A 20,231-nucleotide genomic window follows, 5' to 3' on the forward strand; every position below is an offset into this window, starting at 1 on the left:
ATATATTATATGTAATATGCCTCCGAGGGACAAAGGCCACCTGAGTTTCAGAGATTAGGTTAGGCATGATCTTCCTCAGATGCTAGCATAAGAGCTTTGAAATAATCTTTTAGTTGACATTGCACATGCTGATCGGTCTAAAATGGTGTCATTTATTGAGGTTGATCAATCTTTGGGATAATAAGAATGTTCGTCTAATTAAGTATTGGTGCATTTATTCCATGAAAAAATCATTGACCATATGGGTCAGGTCTCATTTGAAATTTTCCCAAATTTTTTCATAAAAAGCGCGTTATACCATAAGGTCCGGGTGCCTTTTTAGGTGAATTGCAAATATAACTCACTTAACCTCCCACTCTGAAATTCGTTTTGTCAGCTCATCATTCATAGCATCAGTAATAAATGTGCTAACACTAGATAGAGATTCAGCTATTCATGTTGGATTTGATGAATCAAAAATCTCTCTAAAATATTTAGTAGCAATGGATACTAAACCTTCCTCATATTCTATCAGATTTCTAACATCATATATTAACATGATTATCTGATTCCTTGCTCGTCCCTGTTTAGTACTAGTGAAAAATAATTTTGAAATTTTATCCCCTTACCGGAGCCAGAGCACCTGACTCTCCTGTATCCTAAACATTATATTTTAAAGCATAATCAATATTTTCAAAGCCTTCGCAATGTTCACTGTTGTGGCATAACCACTCAATCACTCGAATACAAGTTATCAACCTTTTCCTTGAACTCTTCCACTTGTTTTTCAGAGTTCTGGACATTCTCATATTCATTGACTCAAGCTCTCCTACAACTGAATACCTGATCCATGAATGATCGTGGTGTTTTGAGGAAGGTATATGTAGTTCCATCCATTGGTAAAAATACGCTTGATATTCTCGTTATCTAACCAACACTTATCAAATATAAATGTTTTCTTCATTTTGATTGGACTGAATATGTTGGATGGCCAGACTCACATGAGGATATGAGGATGTTGATGGTCAGACTCACATGCGTAAGTACTGAACAGAGGAATGAGGATATTTGTCATGCCAAATTGTATTCCCTTAAGCCCAAAACGAGATGCTTACATATTCATCAAAAAGTTAATTAGTTCGGCAAGATTTTGATGTTCCCATTCAAGAAAAAATGTTTATAACATGGTGTAGCCTACTCTTATTATAATTATTTAACTTTACATGTCGCCTAATCAAATAACCTACAAGTTGTTTATAAGTTAACAATATGGTTTTGTTTTCATCTAACAGTATAGTTGCTATTATAAGTTTTATTTTTAGTTGAATTAAGAAAACCACTTGTTGACCAAAGAAAAACTTAATCGACTTTAAGAAACCCTAGTACCGATTGAAGTGATAGTGTGACAATCCAAATCGTATAATCCTCCGGTTCATGGTCAAACCGATCTACCAAGCGGGGTTCTGTCCGGATTCTTGTATGTAAGCTTCAAACCGGTCCAAACCAATCGGTTTAAGAAGCAGAGAGTCTTATTATAATTCCCGCTGGTCAACAAGACGCTATCTTAAAGGTCAGCTCTTGATGCCATTCTCTCTGTCGACGACAACCACCACTCTCAGATCTCCTAATCCAAACTTTAGGTCTAATCTCCAACCCCTGATTCAATTTTTCATTTTTAAAATGTTTTTTAATATTTTAATTCCAATTTAACTGTGATTAATTTGATCTGTATTTGATTTACGATCCGTAAAAGATCGAGGAAATCGAGAATGTCGACGCCTCCTGTTCTCTCGCTTGCTCTGCCTTCAGACACTGGTCGTGTTCTTAGTATCCAATCTCACACTGTACAGGTTCTCTTCTAAATCTCTCTTACTCTACGAAATTTCTGTTGAAAGTTTGTGTCGGTTTTTGTAAGTTATCGCTTGTCTTATCATTACAAAACAGAGAGCGCATGTTACTTCCTTGTGCTTTTTAATCTTAATTTGGGTTTAGATCAATAAGCTGATATTGTGTTGTGTTTAGATTCATCTTAAATAGGTTTAGTAGTGTGATGGGATTATTACAAGATTGAAGATTTTTAATTTAGTTACTGGATAATTTAGAAAAGCTCCACACTTTATTTTAAATTGGGTGTGTAAGAACCATTGATTGGTTTGTTGCTATATATGTGATGCCGTTTACACAGGGATATGTTGGTAACAAGTCAGCTGTGTTTCCTCTTCAATTGTTGGGGTATGATGTGGATCCAATCAACTCCGTACAGTTCTCCAACCATACAGGTAAAGATTCAGTCACAGAGTAATGTAGATAGGGTCTGTGAGAAACTTTTAATATTGTGTTGTTATCATTGGTATATGCAGGGTATCCTACATTCAAAGGACAGGTTTTGAATGGGGAGCAATTGTGGGAGTTGATTGAAGGCCTTGAAGCTAATGATTTATTGTTCTACACTCACTTATTAACAGGTAGCAATTTTATTAAGAATTTTTGTTTTCACAGCAGCAGACTTTTTTTATTTTTATTTAGCTCTTAGTTCTTTATTTTTTTTTATGAAATGCATGCAGGCTATATTGGATCTGTATCTTTTCTGAATACAATTTTGGAGGTTATCAATAAGCTTCGTTCTGTAAACCCCAATCTTACATATGGTAAGTGCAGTGTGGTACTCTTGGAACAAATATGTAATCATTTAGGGCCTCTTAAATGTAATTTATGCTAATTATAGTCTGCTCTTGTTTAGTATGTGATCCGGTGATGGGTGATGAAGGAAAGTTGTATGTACCTGAAGAATTGGTGCATGTTTATCGTGAGAAGGTAAAACGAAACCTCCTCAAGAAACAAAGTGATCGTGTTCTTTCGATTTGATCTTTTGATAATCTATTTTTATATACTACCATCTTCTCAGCATAAACGATTTTCTTTTTCAAGTTCACATATTTTTTTTCCGAACTGGCAATCACATCTTTAGATATAACAGAAGTTGATGTGGACTGGTAATATTTTGTTGTTAGGTAGTTCCCCTGGCTTCTATGTTGACTCCTAACCAGTTTGAGGCAGAGAAATTAACAGGACTAAGGTACACTTGTTTATCCCCAAAACCAAAACTTGCATTTGTTTAGACAATGATGTATCGGAAATGGAATCTCCTTTGAAGTGTTTGTCCTCGATCCCTAGTTTATGCACCAGAGTTTATATCTTTTGCATTTTATGAAGTTCACGCTCTCTTGTCTTGTTATGGCTCCAAACATCACACATTTCTAAAATATTTACAGGATAAATTCTGAGGAAGATGGCAGAGAAGCTTGTGCTATTCTTCATGCAGCTGGTCCTTCAAAGGTTTGTTTCATTAACCTTGCTGTCTTTTCTCTACTGATTACATTCGTGAGAGATGTGTTTCCATATAAATATATAATTTAGTGTTGGAAGTTGGTTATATCCATATTTAAAGGTTGAGAATCTTCTTGGCATATGTTATCTGTTCTTACATAAATTCAATGGCTCTAATGTTTGGCAGGTGGTGATCACTAGCATCACTATAGGAGGCCTTCTATTACTTATTGGAAGCCATCAGAAAGAAAAGGTATTTTACTGGAACAACATCAAGATATTCTAAACCTTTATCCGCCTTAGTATCATTGTAGTTCAAATAGAAGAATGACTGTTCTAGTGAACTGATCTTAGTGTTTCAACTTCAGGGGCAGAAGCCTGAGCAATTCAAGATTTTGATAGACAAAATCCCTGCGTATTTTACGGTATTCACTTCATTTCTTGAAGAACACATTGAAATATTATCATAACACTAGCTTAGGTTATGTAAAGAAGATACATTCCATCTGAATACGTTTGCTAGTGCTGGCATATGGAATCATTTGGTTCCAGTGGCTAAAAATGTCAATAGGCTACCTGTGAAATGCTAAAAATGATGCACTTTCTTAAACCCCACCTGCAGGGAACAGGAGATCTCATGACTGCTCTTCTACTTGGTTGGAGTAATGTAATAATGCCTCTTTTATTTCCATGTGAAAAGAAAAATATTCTCTATCGTTTTTCCTTATACTAACGTTTCTTGTTAATAATTATAATAATATCCAGAAATACCCTGAGAGTCTTGACAAGGCTGCCGAGCTTGCAGTTTCAACGTTGCAGGTAATCTTCTAAACTGTTTAAAGTTACTAACTTCTCTTACAATGTCACAAAGTTCTTGAGGCTCTGCTGAAATATGATTCAATCTTTGTTACTGTGAGCAGGCGCTTCTGCGAAGGACGCTTGATGATTACAAACGAGCCGGGTATGATCCCACCTCAAGTAGCTTGGAGATTAGATTGATACAGAGCCAGGACGATATTCGAAACCCAAATGTTGAACTGAAAGCTGAGAGATACAGGTGAAGCAGGTGAAACAATGTAACATATTTTTATCTTAAAATAAGAAAACATAGATATGTTTACGAGGGTAAGTTAGTTGAGATCTCCTTTTTGGGGATACAACTGTACAATTCTTTTATACAATATAATACAGTTCAGACTGCAGAGTAAGAGGATTTGAAATAGCTCATATTATGCATTTAAAATAACACCATTAAACGGATCCTTGTTTAGGCTATCTTGTTTTCGATGATCCTTTTTCTTTGATATTTGCTCATTTGCATGCATTTTTTTCTCTATCTGCTCTGAACGATGCCATCACCATCTAGAAACGCCCTGTAGACTTCATTCATTACCCATTCCTGAGTTTCTTCTGTTTCTGTCATCCGTATGTCTTGTAGTAATCTTGTTTGCAGTTTCAGACAAATGTGTGCTTGTGCTTTTATTGGTCTTTGAATCTGAATAATAAGCCTGCACGTCCCAACTTAGCAGATAGAGGCGAATGATCATTGCTTGTGTGGCAAGAGAAGTTTTGTGATTCACGGACACTGAATCTGGTTAAAATTTGCAAAATCAAATATCAGATAAGGCCCATTAATGACCATAACCATGGAGATTGAGATCATGGGAAATGTGATGATAGCTTTTAGATTGATACCACTAGGTTCTTATTAATAGCTAATGTGGTGACAAACACACACTCAACCAACATTGAAACAATATAAAACTCTATACTACTAGTCTATTATGCTTGAAATAAAGAGGTGAAAACACACACACACACACACATATCTTAAAAACTTTCGTCAGTCACTAACTTCTTCAATCAGTAGTAGAATCCATGAAGTTGCCTTGCGCTGAACTGTTCCTGATTCATAAACTGTGGAACTAGAGATGGACCGTTCATCATCTGACCGTGGAAAGATCTCTCATTCATCATCGTATTATTAGACCTTTCTGGAATATGCATGTTCATTGTTTCTGCTGCAGGGTATGCATTAGAATATCCAAGCTCCATGTCCCTCATCAGATTTGGATGCACCTCTTCATCATAGTTGTGTCTTTGCGCTGTTTCTCCAAACAGCTCCTGGAAATCTTCAGAAGAATCGCTCATCTGAAAGTAGTCTGCATCGTTCATCATCACAGGTTTCATGTTGTTCGCCATCATCATCTTCATCATCTCTCCATCGCTTTGCCTTTCGTAACTTGGGACATTGTTAAAGTGATTGTTTCCGAAGTTGTATGGTGCGTTCCGCAAGCTTCTGTTGTCATGATGATTACCATGGAAAGCACTCATGAACAAAAGCTCTGCATACTTTCCTCTACTGTTCAACTTCTTGACCAAAATCTCTGGATCCAAGTTACCTCTAACAATCACTGCTTGTTGATCTGCGTCTATATCAACAGAGTAAACACCTGAAACCAAGATCCATAAGAAACAATGCTTGGGACCAACATACAAGAACAATCCATTACAAAGATCTGCATCTGATCAAATCTTAAGTTACAGAGAAGAGACACTCTCACCTTCAACTTTTCTTAATGTTTTCTTCACTTTCCTGTTACATCCATGGCAGTTGATGTTAACCTTGAGAAAATATGTCTGTTACATGAAAACCAAATATTAAAAAAAAGGCGTTTTTCTCCAATTGTTGAACCTTAAAGGAAAAAGAGAAGATGGATTTTTGTACCTTCAAAGGTTCATAAACGTTTCTTGGCATTCTTGATTTCTCCATTGGACCTTTCTTTAGCTTCTTTTACTTTGTGCATTTGAACTATTAACAAAGAAAGTGTGGTATAAGAAGAGGAGTAAAGAGAGATGTACATAAAAGATATGGAGAGAGAGGGACAAAGATTCTGGTGGACAGAAAATATTGAATTAGTCAGCTTTCTAACAGGTGAGTTTCAGAGGACAACACACCACTTTCTTGTGATGAAGAGAGAGTTTCTGTTGGTCAACGATCATAAGCTTTAAGTGTCAAATATCATGTTCGAATTTAAGAGTTGAGAAAAATAATACAAAATACAAAAGAATTGGAATAAGGAGTGAAGGACCACTTCTAAGAAACTGGCACTGCAAAGCTTAATTAAATGAAATAAGCGGCTACAGACAGAGCTTTCAGTGTTTTTCTTCTGTTCTTGGTCATTACTTCTTTATCAAGCAGACTTTGGTTAATAACTCTAGTGTAGGTAGTCGTACCATCTTCAGTTTTTGTCTTTTTCAATGTTGTCAAGAATGGTATGACCGTTAAAAAGTCTTTCTGGCAAGTCCGGTTTGCATCAAGTTTTTGAACTCTAACTTAACCGTTATAAATGACTAAATTTGCTGGAATCGGTAAATTGGATTGAATGTCGCAACCAGTTCACAATAATAAATCTGCATATTGACTGGTTTGCAATGTTACCGTATATTAGGCATGGCGTTCGGTTCTTCAGTTCGGGGCACTTTTTTTTAGTGTTTAGATATTTCAGGTTTAAAGATAAATGTAACGTCGCTATAAAATCATAGCGAAGATATTCTCAGTTTTAGTCACCAGTCATCTCGGATAATGTTAATTACCCATGATACTATAGTATATATATCACGCTTTTAGAAGTCATAAAACATTGTTCGATGGTGGTAAAAACTGACATGAGCAAGATGTATGACCATTGAATGACATTTTTCTTCATGTGATGTTGCTCGAACTTGGTTTTAATATCACTTAGATCACACAGAGTCACAGATTATTGAGTTTGTGACAACAGTCACATACTCTTTTCTCTCTAGTGGCTCACTACAAGAAAAGTGATATCTACGAAAGGTTTGCGGCAGAGGTATCCATTTTCTTCTTACTTACTTATCCTCTGCACATAAGTCCTATAAAATTTACTAAATCAGCTGCTGAAAATTTGTAGCTGTCAGACACAATTTGTAAGCTAAAATCATGCTAGCAACGGATAGCAACAGGTCAATTCCTTGGCCTCAGCTCCGTAACTTATAACGGATTAGCGAGAGCAGTTTCCGTAGCCAATAGTAACAATATGGCTATGACTTGTTTCATTTCTAATTAGTGATGACTTTAGCTACTGATTTTTTTTGTTTGTAAAAAATTGTAGCTATATGGCTACCAACATTAGCAATAATTCCCTTAGCAAGTCAGTAGCTACATTTGACATAAATTTGGTTACAAATATATGGTTTTAAATTTATCAATTAAATTATCTAAACTGTAATTTAACCTAAAATATATAAACATAGATCATAAAAATAAATCTTCAATTATTATAAAATATGAGGATTTTATACAAAACAACAACACATTTTCAGTTTGACCACAAACTAACTGGTTGCGATGATAAGATAAGAAATATATATTTGGTTGAAGTTGAGTACACTTGAATTCCGTCTACTTTCACTAGGTGCACAAACTTGGGACATAAAGAGAAAATATGTCGTCTCCCTCCCAATTTATCAACTTCTGGAAGAGTAAAATCTTGAGAGTTAATGAAGAAAGTATAAATCACCCGTGTCTATCATTTCATCACCTAAATCCACAAGCTCAAAAGAAATTGGCTGCCATTGATGATACTCAACTTCATTCTCACGTGTAAATCATACGTGATCAAGAAAAAAAATGGAACAATCTATTAATCCAGCCCATTTTTCAAGTTACATCGTAGTTAATGAAAACGGGAGCATTAAATCGATCAGACGAGATAGATAGAGATATCATAAGAATATCAAAAGCAAAAATAAAAAGACCAATCTTGTATATCAGATTACAAGAGAGAAACAATGTCTGGTTGAGTGAGAAATGGACTAGTTGGTAATTAATCTTCAACGATTTACCAAACAAAAAAATTGTTAGGAACAAACATGAAACTCTGTTCAGACTTAGAGATTTAAGAGCTTACTTCAAGAACACTCTTCACTTCTGATAAGGACCTTTTATATCGTTCGTTTCATCTTTTTTTCCTTTCTTGATGCAAATCCTCATCTCCAACGATTCACCATGCAGTGAACTGTTACGAATCAACATATAATTTTCTGGAGGTGTATGAAAGCTCACACTCTGAATCTTCTTCAACTCTGGTGATTTGTAAGTTATACTGAGTCCATCCACTGTATAAGTTATACAATATGAGAACTTTCCTGCTTTTGGAGAAGATGGTGCAATGCAGCTTACAGTAACATACACACCATTAGACTTCCTGAAACTCTGCACTGTAAACAATAGCCTCTCCTTATACAACGTACCGATTACTAAGTTATCACTGATATTCATCTTGACACAAAAGGATTCGCCACAACGGACCCTATAGCGCTGTGATGTTGATTGGGGGTTCTTGTGGATAAGTTTTTTATAGTGAACGTAGACATCCTTGTATGAGCCAATGTAATTGCAATCTTGTACAGGGCAGGAGCATGGAGAGAAACTGCACGTCTTTTCATGAGTTGATTCTTCCCCATAAGTCAATTTTTCGGTGCATCCAAACTCGGCGTTTTGGCATGGGATAGAGGTCGACTCAAGAACAGTCTCCAATGCTCTGCAGCGACTGTGGCCAACAGGCCAAGCACAGGAAGGACATTTATTACGCAGTTTGGGACAGCAAGAGGAGCAAGCTAAGTGCCCATTATCACACTGAAATACAAAACTAATGAATTATAATCAAAGCAGCATCAAAGAAACGAAACCTAACAAAATATTCTAGTAGATAATCACAAAATCAAATATCATCAGAAACAACATGAATCCGTAACGCAAAATTCGAAGAGTAACCTGGAAGATAGGAATAGTGAATGGCTCGATGCAAATAGGGCAACTGAGAACATCAAGATTAAGTATTCCTGTGCGTGGTTTATCCTCTGTGCTTGAGACACACTCCATGACGATAGGTTTCGGTTAGGTTTCTTGGATAGGAACGTGGTTTTTCCTCTTTAGTCGGCCGTCAAACTCACAATCTTCGAACACAAACATATATATATACCAATTGAGATTTTTCAATTCCACTAGGAATAGTCAATTTCCTTATGTAATAAGGAATACGAGTAATTGTCATTAATTATGCCTTTTTTTCATTGTTCAGTTCTTTAGGTTTTTTTTTTTTTTGAATCCAAGGTGTTTCATTAATTATTCCTTTTTTTCATTGTTTAGTTTTTTTTTTTGGAATCCAAGGTGTTTCTGAATCCGAATCCGAAACCAAACCGGATAACTTCCTAAATCACCAGGTTATTGGGTCAATGACGGATCAATCACGGGTCAGTTAATCAATTAATTAAGGGAAATTTGTCAAAACTAGCTCACAACTTAATTTTAACTCCGAACCTATATCCAAACTTGAATCAAATGCAAAACTAACCTAAAATTCTTGTGAAATTACAGTCCAACTCTTTGTGACCACAAAAAAAAACAGAAACTATATTTACGAATATCACTGTAAGTCGTCTGAGTCGTCTCAGATGTTGAAAGTCGTCTCGATGACTTCAAAGTAAGTCTTCTAATGTAGCTGATCTTAAAAATAATTTTTAAAAATATTTTGATAAGTGAAAAATTAAAATCATGTAATTATAAGCAATTTTAAGTGATATAAATTAAAATATAACAAAATTGAATTGTTTTCAACATAAATGAGTGTAGGTAGTGAATCATGGTATTTTTTGGTCTAGGGTTTGGCAACATATGTTGTAGTATTGTATGTATTCTTAGAGTTAGATTTTGGAAAGCTTGAATGTTTTTTTGAATAAATAATTTTTTTACCTATACGTGTTTATTTTTGTGTATAGTAAACACTTTTGAAGTTTAATTTGATTTTATGAAGTTTTTAGTTAGTTAATTAAGTTTAGGGGTTATGTTTAGGGTCTAGACAACTTCCATGGATGTCTTCTGGTGATGAAATTAAAACAGACGACTTACATGTAAGTCGTCCAAATATTCCCGCTTAAATTTAAAAAAAAAATTATTTTCCCGCTTAAATAATTTAAACCAGACGACTTAGTTGTAAGTCGTCTAGGAAGTCGTCTGAATCAAAAATATTTAACCTAATTGGATTTTTGTCTCCCTATATAAAAAAAATTACACATTCTCTTAAATGGCTGTAACAAATATGTAATGTTCATCATTCTAAAATTCTTCAACCTCTCTCTATTTTTCAACCTCTCTCTAATCTAAAATTACTAATCTACTTCCTCTGTTCCTTAATATTGTATATTCTAGGATTTTCATAGTTTTTAAGAAAGTTGTTGAAATGTCTATTTTAACCTTTTGTCATTACTATTAAAAAAATATCGTAACAAAGAAATCTATGTTTAAACAAAAAGTAAATCGATTAACTGTATCATTATTTTGTTTCATTATGTTCCGTTCCCCATATTTAAGATCCCTATATTCCATATTTATTGTAGTCAACATTCCAATGATGAAACTTTACACTTTTTTACTTACTAATTCACGTACATAATGCGAACTTCTTTAAAAAAAAATTTTGATCACCTTCATTCATATTCATTTTTCTTTCACCATCTTTTCCAAAAAAAACTCATGAACTTTATAAAGAAAAAAGAGTTTTTTATGAGATAACTAGAAAGGAGTAATTTTATAGAATACGATTAAAACTTTTACATAGATATAATAATCAATAGTCTATTTGACTTCACTTTAAACGAGGCATTATAGTGTTGAATAAGATTCTTTTCCGTGTACAATTTTAGTAGTTGTGTTTATTTTATCGTAAACAAAAATAATAATTAGCGAGGACAAAACAGACAAATTCAGACCAAATATGCATAGAAAACTAAGAACATACATTTTTTTAAAACAATTTTTTTTCTAAAACATGCATCTTTAAAGAACGGAGAGAGTATCTTTTTTTGTAGGTTTTTAATCAGATGTTACTCATCTTCCACTCATTTAAAAGTAGATCTGTTAATTTTAGATATGTATTTTTGTATGTTCTATAAAGGTAGATTTATCTAATCTTCTACTTATTATCTCTGTTTTTAACCCATTTGAACGTTTTCTGATATGAAGGTTTTTCACATTTGGATTTGATATGCATGTTTTTCAGATCTGGAAGACTTCTGGAACGACTTACCTGTTAGTCGTCTAAAATATAATGCACTAGACGATTTCCAGTAAGTCGTCTGGACTTCCTGGAAGTCTTCTGAACTTCCTGGAAGTCTTCTGACGAAATTTCCTTTTTATAATAGATCTGAGCGTTTTGGTAAGTTTTTATGTATGATTTTTCTTTATTTGGTAACTTCTTATTGTATAAAGTTCTTACTTTTTTCTCAAACTAAAACTCTCCAAACCCACTCTAATCTCTTTGACTTGAAAACACCAAACTTTATATGAATTTTTCAGTTTTGTCTCATGTCTTTCTTACTAATCTATCTTTTTTTACAGGTTTTTAATTAGATGGTACTCATCTTCCACTCATTTAAAGGTAGATCTATTAATTTTAGATATGTATTTTTATATTTTCTATAAAGGTAGATTTATCTAATCTTCCACTCATTTTCTCTGTTTTTAACCCATTTGAAAGTTTTTTTGATATGCAAGTTTTTCAGATCTCGATTTGATATGCAAGTTTTTCAGATCTGGAAGACTTCTGGACGACTTACCTGTTAGTCGTCTAAAATATAATGCGCTAGACGACTTCTAGGAAGTATTCCAGACGACTTCCAGAAAGTCTTCCAGACGACTTCCAGGAAGTCTTCCAGACGACTTCCAAGACGACTTACAGAAGACTTCAAGTGGAGTCCAAACTTATCTTTGTAGAGGAATGATCTATAATAGTTTTGTTTGTGGTATGTTTTGTGATTTGCATGTATACTCTTTTAGTTGTGAATTTTTTGTAAAATCAGTAATAATGTTTTCCAAGATGTAATACATGTGCTAACAATGTGTTTACACATTTACAAATCAATGAAATAATATACTTCAATAGCCTTTTTCTTATCTTTAAATCTCTCATATGCAATAATAAACTCCAATGGCCTTTTTCTCATCTTAATAAACATGAATGTTGGTAGCTTCATATTGATACAATATTTTAAGAAGCATATTCACTTTTTTTCCAACTCATAACAATAATCATCATTAGTGTCTATAACAATAATATTAAGAGATGAAAACAAATAATAGTAACTAGTCAAAGCATATCATATTTTTTATAAGTTTGTGTTGAAAAGCTTTGTCAAATTTAGTAAAACTAAGGGAGAAAACATATTTTGAAAATATGAGTTTTACATATCTTGAAGTTACTTATCACTCTTAAAAATACAAGTTATTCAAAAACTAGCGTAGAAGACTTAAAAACTAGCGTAGAAGACTTAAAAGCTAGCGTAGAAAACTTTCACAGAAGTGTTCTCGGATCAGTTAGAAACTTTAATTAACGTGAATGTTGGTAACCTCATAAATATCACCAATTAAGTTATAAATTCCGTTCAGTAGGCCAAATATTCATTAATAAACATGAATTAACAAGGAAATGTTAAAAAGTCTTTATAGTTTTAGAGAAAATGCAAGTTTATTAAACATTGACGCGTACGACATCCACGGAGATAGTCTAGTAGACTTCTAGAGAAGTCGTCCATTTAGGTCGACGCGGACAACTTCAATCTAAGTCTTCCAGACGAGTAAAATATAAGTCGTCTGGTCAACGCGGAGGTTATTTTTGCAATTGACTTTGAAATATGTTATCTAGAACGACTGAAAAATAAGTTGTCTACTTTTGTTTGGTTAAAAAAACTCCAATAAGCTAGACGACTTACATTTCAGTCGTCATAGGTTAGTTTTGCATTTGACAGGATTATTTCAGAAGTTTGACTTTTCTGGACGACTTACATTTCAGTCGTCTGGTGAAAAATTGAAATATCAATAATTTATTAAAACTCGACGACTTACAATTAAGTCATCATAGGTTAGTTTTGCAATTGAAAAATAGAATTTCAATATTTAATCATATATAGACGACTTACAATTCAGTCGTTCGTCCGACGACTTAAGTCGTCCAGGATTTACGAAGTTTGACCAGAATCTCGGAATAAAATCTTGGACGATGTACATGTAAGTCGTCGGGCGGACGAATGAATTGTAAGTTGTCTGGATATAATTAAATATTGAAGTTTTTTTTTCAATTGCAAAACTAACCTATGACGACTTAATAGTAAGTCGTCTAGTTTTAATAAAATATTGATTTTTTCAATTTTCACCAGACGACTAAAATGTAAGTCACCCAAGTAAAACAATATATTGCAATAAATACATATTTGTTTCCCACGTTATTGATTGGCAAGGCTACATCGTTTTGTGGTTATAGACCTATTTCTCAAAGACATCAATATATATTGTTCGACAATATTTGGGCCTACATCTTTATTATTACCGAACATCATTAAGTAAGAGCCAATAGAAAAAGGAGAAATCGTTAGGGTTTTAAATTACGAGAATGACCTTAACGAAGCTGTCGAAATCTTTGAAAAATCAGTGGCGTAGATAGTAAATAAAAGGGTATAGCAGGGGTTTAAATTAGATAGGATCATGATTTAATAGTATAGATGGGGATAAACAAAAAAAAAAACATTAGGGACAGACATTATATTCACTTTAGGGCTTTGAGAGATCAGTTCAAGAATCCTCTTCACTTTATGAGTCATAAGTAAGACAAATATGTTCATTAATATTGTACCAAAGAAAATATTGAAATTCCCATAAACACTGAGTCCATGAAACTATCAACTCATGAGCTACAGCCTGGGGTTGCACATAAACTTCATCGAACATCCGCTTCTTCTTCGGAACCGGAATCGGAATCAAACGTCCACTTTCCGCTTCGTCATGGTTCACAACAAGAGATTCCGGTGAACCGATATCTCTAAATGTGGGACTCCTATGACCCTGCATCTGAAGTGTGTGTCTGAGCCCCATTGGTGCAAACGAATTTGCAGTCGTAATGAACTAGATCGAATCCAAAGAAATCAGATACACACTTCAATTCAAAATTCATATTAAGCTAGACAACACTAAATACATTATTGTTTTCAACGTATAACTGAACTAGAACCAAGTCAAATAAATCAACGACGTAAATTATGGAATAAAATCAGTATACATCATGAATTCACAAGAAATCAGATCATCAATGTAGATAACTTCAGAGAATCAATTAAACACCATTCTAGAATCAAAAATACAATTGTATAATTTTTCCACTCTGGTGACTCCAATGACTGTCTAATAACCTAGAGAACTAACACTCGTTTAACCTAGGAGATCTAAACATGCCTTAAGTTCGAATTTTTATAAGTTCACAAAGCAACTTAATACTCATGTTGGCTAGTTTACAAAAAAAAAACAAAAAAAAAACTCATGTTGGCTAAGGATACTTTACTCACATGGATTATTTTCAATCAACCAAATAAACTGTAGCTGTATATAAAAAACCTAAGATCATGAATTAGATAATTTATCAAGTTCAAGCATTAGATATACAACAAAAGAGTGGGTTTACAAACAAAAAAAAAACGTTCATGTTTAAAGAGAATTTAAAGTTACAGGAAAATATAGAAAAAATCTTCTACATTAAACAAATTTCGTGGGAAAAGTTAGTTGATCTTCAACTTAAAATATTAAGGTAAAGTTGGATTCTGATTACTAAAAATTATTCATAAAATTAATATCAAAATTATTCACTCTTTCATAACTTTTTCACAATGAAAATCAATCCAACATGAATAACACTAGCTTTTAATTCACCATTTCAGATTTTGAATTAAATAACAATAGATTTCAAACTATTGAAACTAAATAACTGTCAATCCAAGAACAATAACACTAAATTTAAAATAAAAATATTCTAAATATAAGAATCAGTAAAGGGAAAAAAAAATTGAATAACAATAGATTGTTCTTGGATTTATCTATTCAGATTTATAAACCAATAAACCCCGAAAATCTATTTCAGTATCTGTTGGAAAAAAAAGGATCAAATCCTTAATTAGATTTCAATAATAAACTGGGGTTTTCTTCAAATTGATGTTTCAATCACGTAGAGTTTCAATGAAAAGTTGATCCAAATTAAAAAAAAAAGGTTTAAGCAAGAACTTTTATGTGGTGGATTCAAATATGTAAAATGTTCAAAAGTAACAAAAGGTTTAAGAAAGAAATTCACATATTTGAGGTGTCAAGTGACCCCACTAGATTATAATTGGGCCAGTCCATTATAAAAGAGCAACCAATGTCCGAGAAAAAAAAAAGTAAAACCCTAATCCCATTGAAACAGAGAAAGAGGAAGATGGTTTTCTTGCCAGATGATCTCTGTGCAACAATATTATCGAGACTACCGATAAAAGTCTTCACAAGTTTCAAACTGGTTTGCAAGCAATGGAACTCAGTTGTTGACTCTCCGATTTTCCGCGAACTTTTCATAGCTCAACACCAAAACACTCATTCTTCTTCATGGTCGCTCATTATGGGTGCAGTTGATAGGACAGAGTTCTTGGCTCACTACAGATGCAACACTTGGGGGCTTCAACGGTCTCTAGACTCCTACATCTCCTCTTTCATTGCCTACAAGTTCGAGAACCAGAGACACTATTACCGACGAGGCAGCGTCGTGGCTTACAGCGATGCAGGGTTTGTTTTGATCGATGTATCATCTTACAGCTATGCTGGATCGACTTTCGAGAAACGATCCCTGTGCGTGGCCAATCCAGTTTCACAGGAGTGCATTGAGATTGATGCTCCTAAAGCGTTTGAAAATAGTGGAATTTTCAGGCCTTTTGGAATAGCCACACGAACTAATAACGGCGTCGTTACAAGTTATAAAATTGTTGCGTTTTCATCTGAGAGCTACGTTGAGAACTTAGGTTTGATGATATATTCATCTGAGACAGGTTTGTGGAGTCGCAAATTGCATCTCCATTCTAAGTCTGAGAGTTGTCCCCATACCATTAGCTTGAACGGAAATCTTCACTGGCTATCCCGCAATAATGATGAACTTGTATCTATGGATTTCAACGCCACTAACATGGCATCTGGTCCATTCCGCTACACGGACTTCCCTGATTTAGAAAAACGTGTCAAATTCGCAAGAGCTTGCACAACTTATCAAGGAAGTCTCATGTATATTAACATAGTCTCCCAAGATGGAAGTGTAGACAATAAGTTATGCGTATGGCGGCTCAAGAGCTGGGAATGGCAACTGATATCTGAAATCTCTACGGCTTTGACTGAGACCAAATTCGATTATATTCCTTTGAGTATTAACTCTTGTGATGCTACAACAGCCTACTTTCTCAGCCAGAAGCACCAACGTTTGATAGCTATTAACTTGCGCAATGGTGAGCGTATGCTCCACAGGGAGTTGGAACTTAGCAGCGGTGGGCGCATTCTGAGATCTCTTCACTACTCGCAAGGTTCTTATTTTTACTCATTCGTTCTCCCACAGTGGCTGTATCGGTTACCCAGGCAGCAACGGTGAGAAGAGTCTTTGAGAGCCTGTATTCCTGATCCTACATTTTTTTCTTATAATTACTGTTAGTTCTCTTTTATACAAGAAGTTGTAAGATGGTGCTTTTCTTTTTTAAGTGTTTTGTTTGAAGGCAAAAATATTGGAAAAATGGTTTGGGCATATTGTAGGTCTGATTTCTTGATTCGTGGAGGATATAACATATGAACCTTACACTTTTATCACTAGTTCGTATAAAGATAACTGTATATATATAATTGAGACAGAGAACATGCATGGTAAGATCAAGGTTGGCGTGCAGACGAGTGGATGGAGCTACATAGATTTTTAGAAAGAAAAAACAGACCAAGTAAGCATCTATTAGTTAAAAAGCCATTTTCTTGAATTTCACTTAGCTCAACTCGCTAATCCAAATTTCCAATTCCAACAATTCACCTTGCAATAAACTGCTAGGGATCAACATGACGTTCTCTTTTGGGTCTTGATAGCTCAGATGAAGAATCCTTTTCACCTCTGGTGATTTGTAAATCACTTGAATAGTTCTGCATCTTGCTTACTGTCATGCAGTGGGAAATTAAGTAAATGGATGTCAAGAACACAGTTTCTCCATGAATATCTTGGAGAAACGATATATAGGAGAGAGCTTGTAGGTTTCATTGACAAAGATAAGAAAACAATTTTTGATAAATTTTGTAAAATTCTCCTAGACTATGGTTTTGTCTGCAATAGGCAACAACCCTGCCGTCCTAGCGAAACTGCTTCATGATACAAATAAAAAGTTCATATGAAATACGTTGGCGAAGTTCACTACCTCATGGGAAATCGAGCCCAGTTCCATAGTAAAGGCTTATTTCTCTCTCACCAATAGGATGCTGAAGATCTCCTTTCAGTTGCAGCCATGACAGTTTGTATCCCAGTGAATTTCCCGTCTCTGCAGTTAAATAAGGGCCAGCTCATGATGAAGCTTTCTCCTACCCAAGCTACATGCCTGAGCTTAGATCAAAAACTACAATATTTCACATTAACATGTCCAGATATTCGATTTCCCTTAGTTAGGTATAATGTATACCAGAAGATGCAGGCTCCCCTAGTCTTTGATTTCAACAATTCAAGATGGATTCTGAGTTATGTAAAGGTCCTATCACTATGGGAGTTTCTTTCACCAAAGCCACGGACTACACTGTACGAACATATTAGTGACAAACTAACAATGATTGGACTAACCATCCTACAGATAATCAACCGTGGCTAATATACCTTTTTCGCAAAAAACATAGAACTCTTGGTTTAAAGATGACCATATCATAGTTGCAAAAAAAAAAAAAAAAAAAGACCATATCATACTAAAGAATCTTTAAAGACCAACTCTCAAGTTCATTACTGACTGACTTTCCATGAAAGGCTTGTACAATTTTTCTTATCGAAAATGTATCTCAGTATCGCAGTGATGAGTAAATTAACCAAATACTGATATAGTATAATACATGAAATTCTTTGATAAGATACAACTTTATGAAACATTAAAAAAACAAGAACTAACTAAGGGACATAAAAATAAAAGAGTGAATTACTCCTAAGGCACTTTTCTCTTTATTTTTACTCTCAAAGGCACATTATACTGGAACAACACATTTCCTGTTTTTGAGACCGAAAGAGGGTCAATTTGCCTTTGAGCAACGTTTCTCGTAATGATTTTTCTGTAAAGTAACTAATAGATGGTGAGTAGAAGAGTAATTAATGGTGGGTTATTGTTTAGGGATTTAACTAATGGTTTCTTGTAGAGTAACTTGCATTTAGGTAGTTTTTATTTTTTTTTTTATTATTGTTATTCCATCCACGGCTATAAGTTAACATAAAAGTTGAGAATTTGTTGATTAAGAAACGTGTTTACCATAATAACGTTGGTCGTGTTCTAGGGAATTTTGATGATTTATTAAAATTTACATATGCAATTCAGATGAAGTTTGGTGCAAACAGCCTTACAAACGGTGATTGTAGTACAGTATATTAGCGGATACGTACAAGGCCAATCGTCAACAAGCACAGACTGAAATAACATTTTTATTACCTGATATAAACTTTATTAACATTGATCACATAGGACTCTTTTTTCTAGTAGAGTGGCGGATCAGATTCTGCGCCAGGATTCGGACCAGTTGGAGGTTTCATTCACTTCATTATTGCCACTACCAGGAACTGGACCTGTTGGAGGTTTCACTACATTAGAACCATCAAGTCCAGGGGGAGATCGGAGGTACTCACTTCTCCAGGTTGATGCGGATCACTTGGATTTTGTGGCGGTTTGGGAGGATCTGGCGTTTCTGAGTTACCAGGGTCACCTTGTTGCTGTAGCCATCCTGGTGGCATGCAGCCAGGTGGTGCGGACCAGAAGGCCAGCCAGGGAATCTCGGTGGCACAGAGGCAGGAGGTGGTGGACCAAGTGGCCAGCCCGGTGGCATGGAGCCTGGTGGTGGTTGACCTGGCGGCCAGCACCCTGGGGGTGGTTCGAACGGCGGAAAAGGCGGCCAGCAAGGCGGCTAGCAAGGCATCATTTATGGATTTTTATTTGTATTTTTATTAAAAACTCATTTAAAATCAATTATGTAATCAAATCAATTATGTAATCAAATCAATTTGTAATCACTACGTTTGAATAACACATAACTAGACTTAGAATTTATAAATCATTGGATTTTTAAATCCACTGAAATACATAAACTATTAACCCCCACAAACTATAGGAGAGTATTCTTTACACTATAATATACTTATAGATTAATGTTAAATAATTCAAAAAAAAAAACTGAATTTTTTTAGAATACAAAATGTTCATAGATTATTTAATACCTAGGAATAAGGGTCATGACTATTATGAACGTACAGTGTTTTAACGACGGTTTCCATTTTGTAGATAGATTCATGAATTTCTTTGATTAGGTTCTTGGAACCACCTTGACCAAAAGGAGTTATATTAGTATTGCACTTCTTAACATGGAAAGTTTGAATCTCGATATATGTGTATTCCTCAAAGCCGGTATGTTAATGTAAAGTTTGACTACATTACATGTTTTTAGCTTTGGATCATGTTTGGTGAAATTCCTTTTCGGGCTAATCGTTTTCAAGAAATAGTGACTTTAATGTATTCAAGGTCTACATGTTTTAACACGTTACTAGATCTTGACCCGCGCTTGGAAAGCGCGGGTTTGTTTTTGTAATCTATATATATAAAGAAATGTTCGCCTCTCTCCCGTGAAGCCACGTCATCAAATTGTGCGTTATGTGAGTGACACGTGTCCCATTTTATATTTGGGGCCAAAATATAACAAAAATATATATAAATGAATGCATTCAAGGGTAATTGAACCCAGCACCTCCAGCACTGGCAATTTCTCTTAGAACCACTAGGATAAAGTCACTTTTTATAAGTATGTGGCC

General features: G+C 34.5%; 4 protein-coding genes across 4 annotated transcripts; 2 read left to right on the top strand and 2 right to left on the bottom strand.

Annotated features, from left to right (window-relative positions):
- Positions 1-1,463: 1,463 nt before the first annotated feature.
- LOC106445882 (pyridoxal kinase) lies at positions 1,464-4,508 on the top strand. Its single transcript, XM_013887524.3, has 13 exons — positions 1,464-1,619; positions 1,733-1,829; positions 2,165-2,258; positions 2,340-2,444; positions 2,544-2,627; positions 2,720-2,793; positions 2,991-3,055; positions 3,252-3,315; positions 3,494-3,559; positions 3,675-3,731; positions 3,929-3,973; positions 4,072-4,125; positions 4,227-4,508. Exons 1-13 carry the CDS (start codon positions 1,561-1,563, stop codon positions 4,365-4,367), a joined length of 1,005 nt encoding a protein of 334 aa, XP_013742978.1. The 5' UTR covers positions 1,464-1,560; the 3' UTR covers positions 4,368-4,508.
- Positions 4,509-4,533: 25 nt separating this feature from the next.
- LOC106449465 lies at positions 4,534-6,579 on the bottom strand. The gene is made up of 3 exons (XM_013891222.3): positions 6,035-6,579; positions 5,871-5,946; positions 4,534-5,759 (listed from the first exon to the last, which is right to left on the bottom strand). The coding sequence occupies exons 1-3, from the start codon at positions 6,077-6,079 to the stop codon at positions 5,170-5,172; spliced, it is 711 nt and encodes a 236-aa protein (XP_013746676.2). The 5' UTR covers positions 6,080-6,579; the 3' UTR covers positions 4,534-5,169.
- A 730-nt stretch (positions 6,580-7,309) lies between these two features.
- Positions 7,310-9,265, bottom strand: LOC106449466 (E3 ubiquitin-protein ligase SINA-like 7). Its single transcript, XM_013891223.3, has 2 exons — positions 9,107-9,265; positions 7,310-8,968 (listed from the first exon to the last, which is right to left on the bottom strand). Exons 1-2 carry the CDS (start codon positions 9,212-9,214, stop codon positions 8,255-8,257), a joined length of 822 nt encoding a protein of 273 aa, XP_013746677.2. The 5' UTR covers positions 9,215-9,265; the 3' UTR covers positions 7,310-8,254.
- A 4,155-nt stretch (positions 9,266-13,420) lies between these two features.
- On the top strand, positions 13,421-17,017 carry LOC106449467 (F-box protein At3g28330-like). The gene has a single exon (XM_013891224.3). It carries the CDS (start codon positions 15,564-15,566, stop codon positions 16,806-16,808), a length of 1,245 nt encoding a protein of 414 aa, XP_013746678.2. The 5' UTR covers positions 13,421-15,563; the 3' UTR covers positions 16,809-17,017.
- Positions 17,018-20,231: the final 3,214 nt, after the last annotated feature.

This window comes from Brassica napus, chromosome A4 (assembly GCF_020379485.1).
Source record: "Brassica napus cultivar Da-Ae chromosome A4, Da-Ae, whole genome shotgun sequence".
Classification (NCBI taxonomy): Eukaryota; Viridiplantae; Streptophyta; class Magnoliopsida; order Brassicales; family Brassicaceae; genus Brassica; species Brassica napus.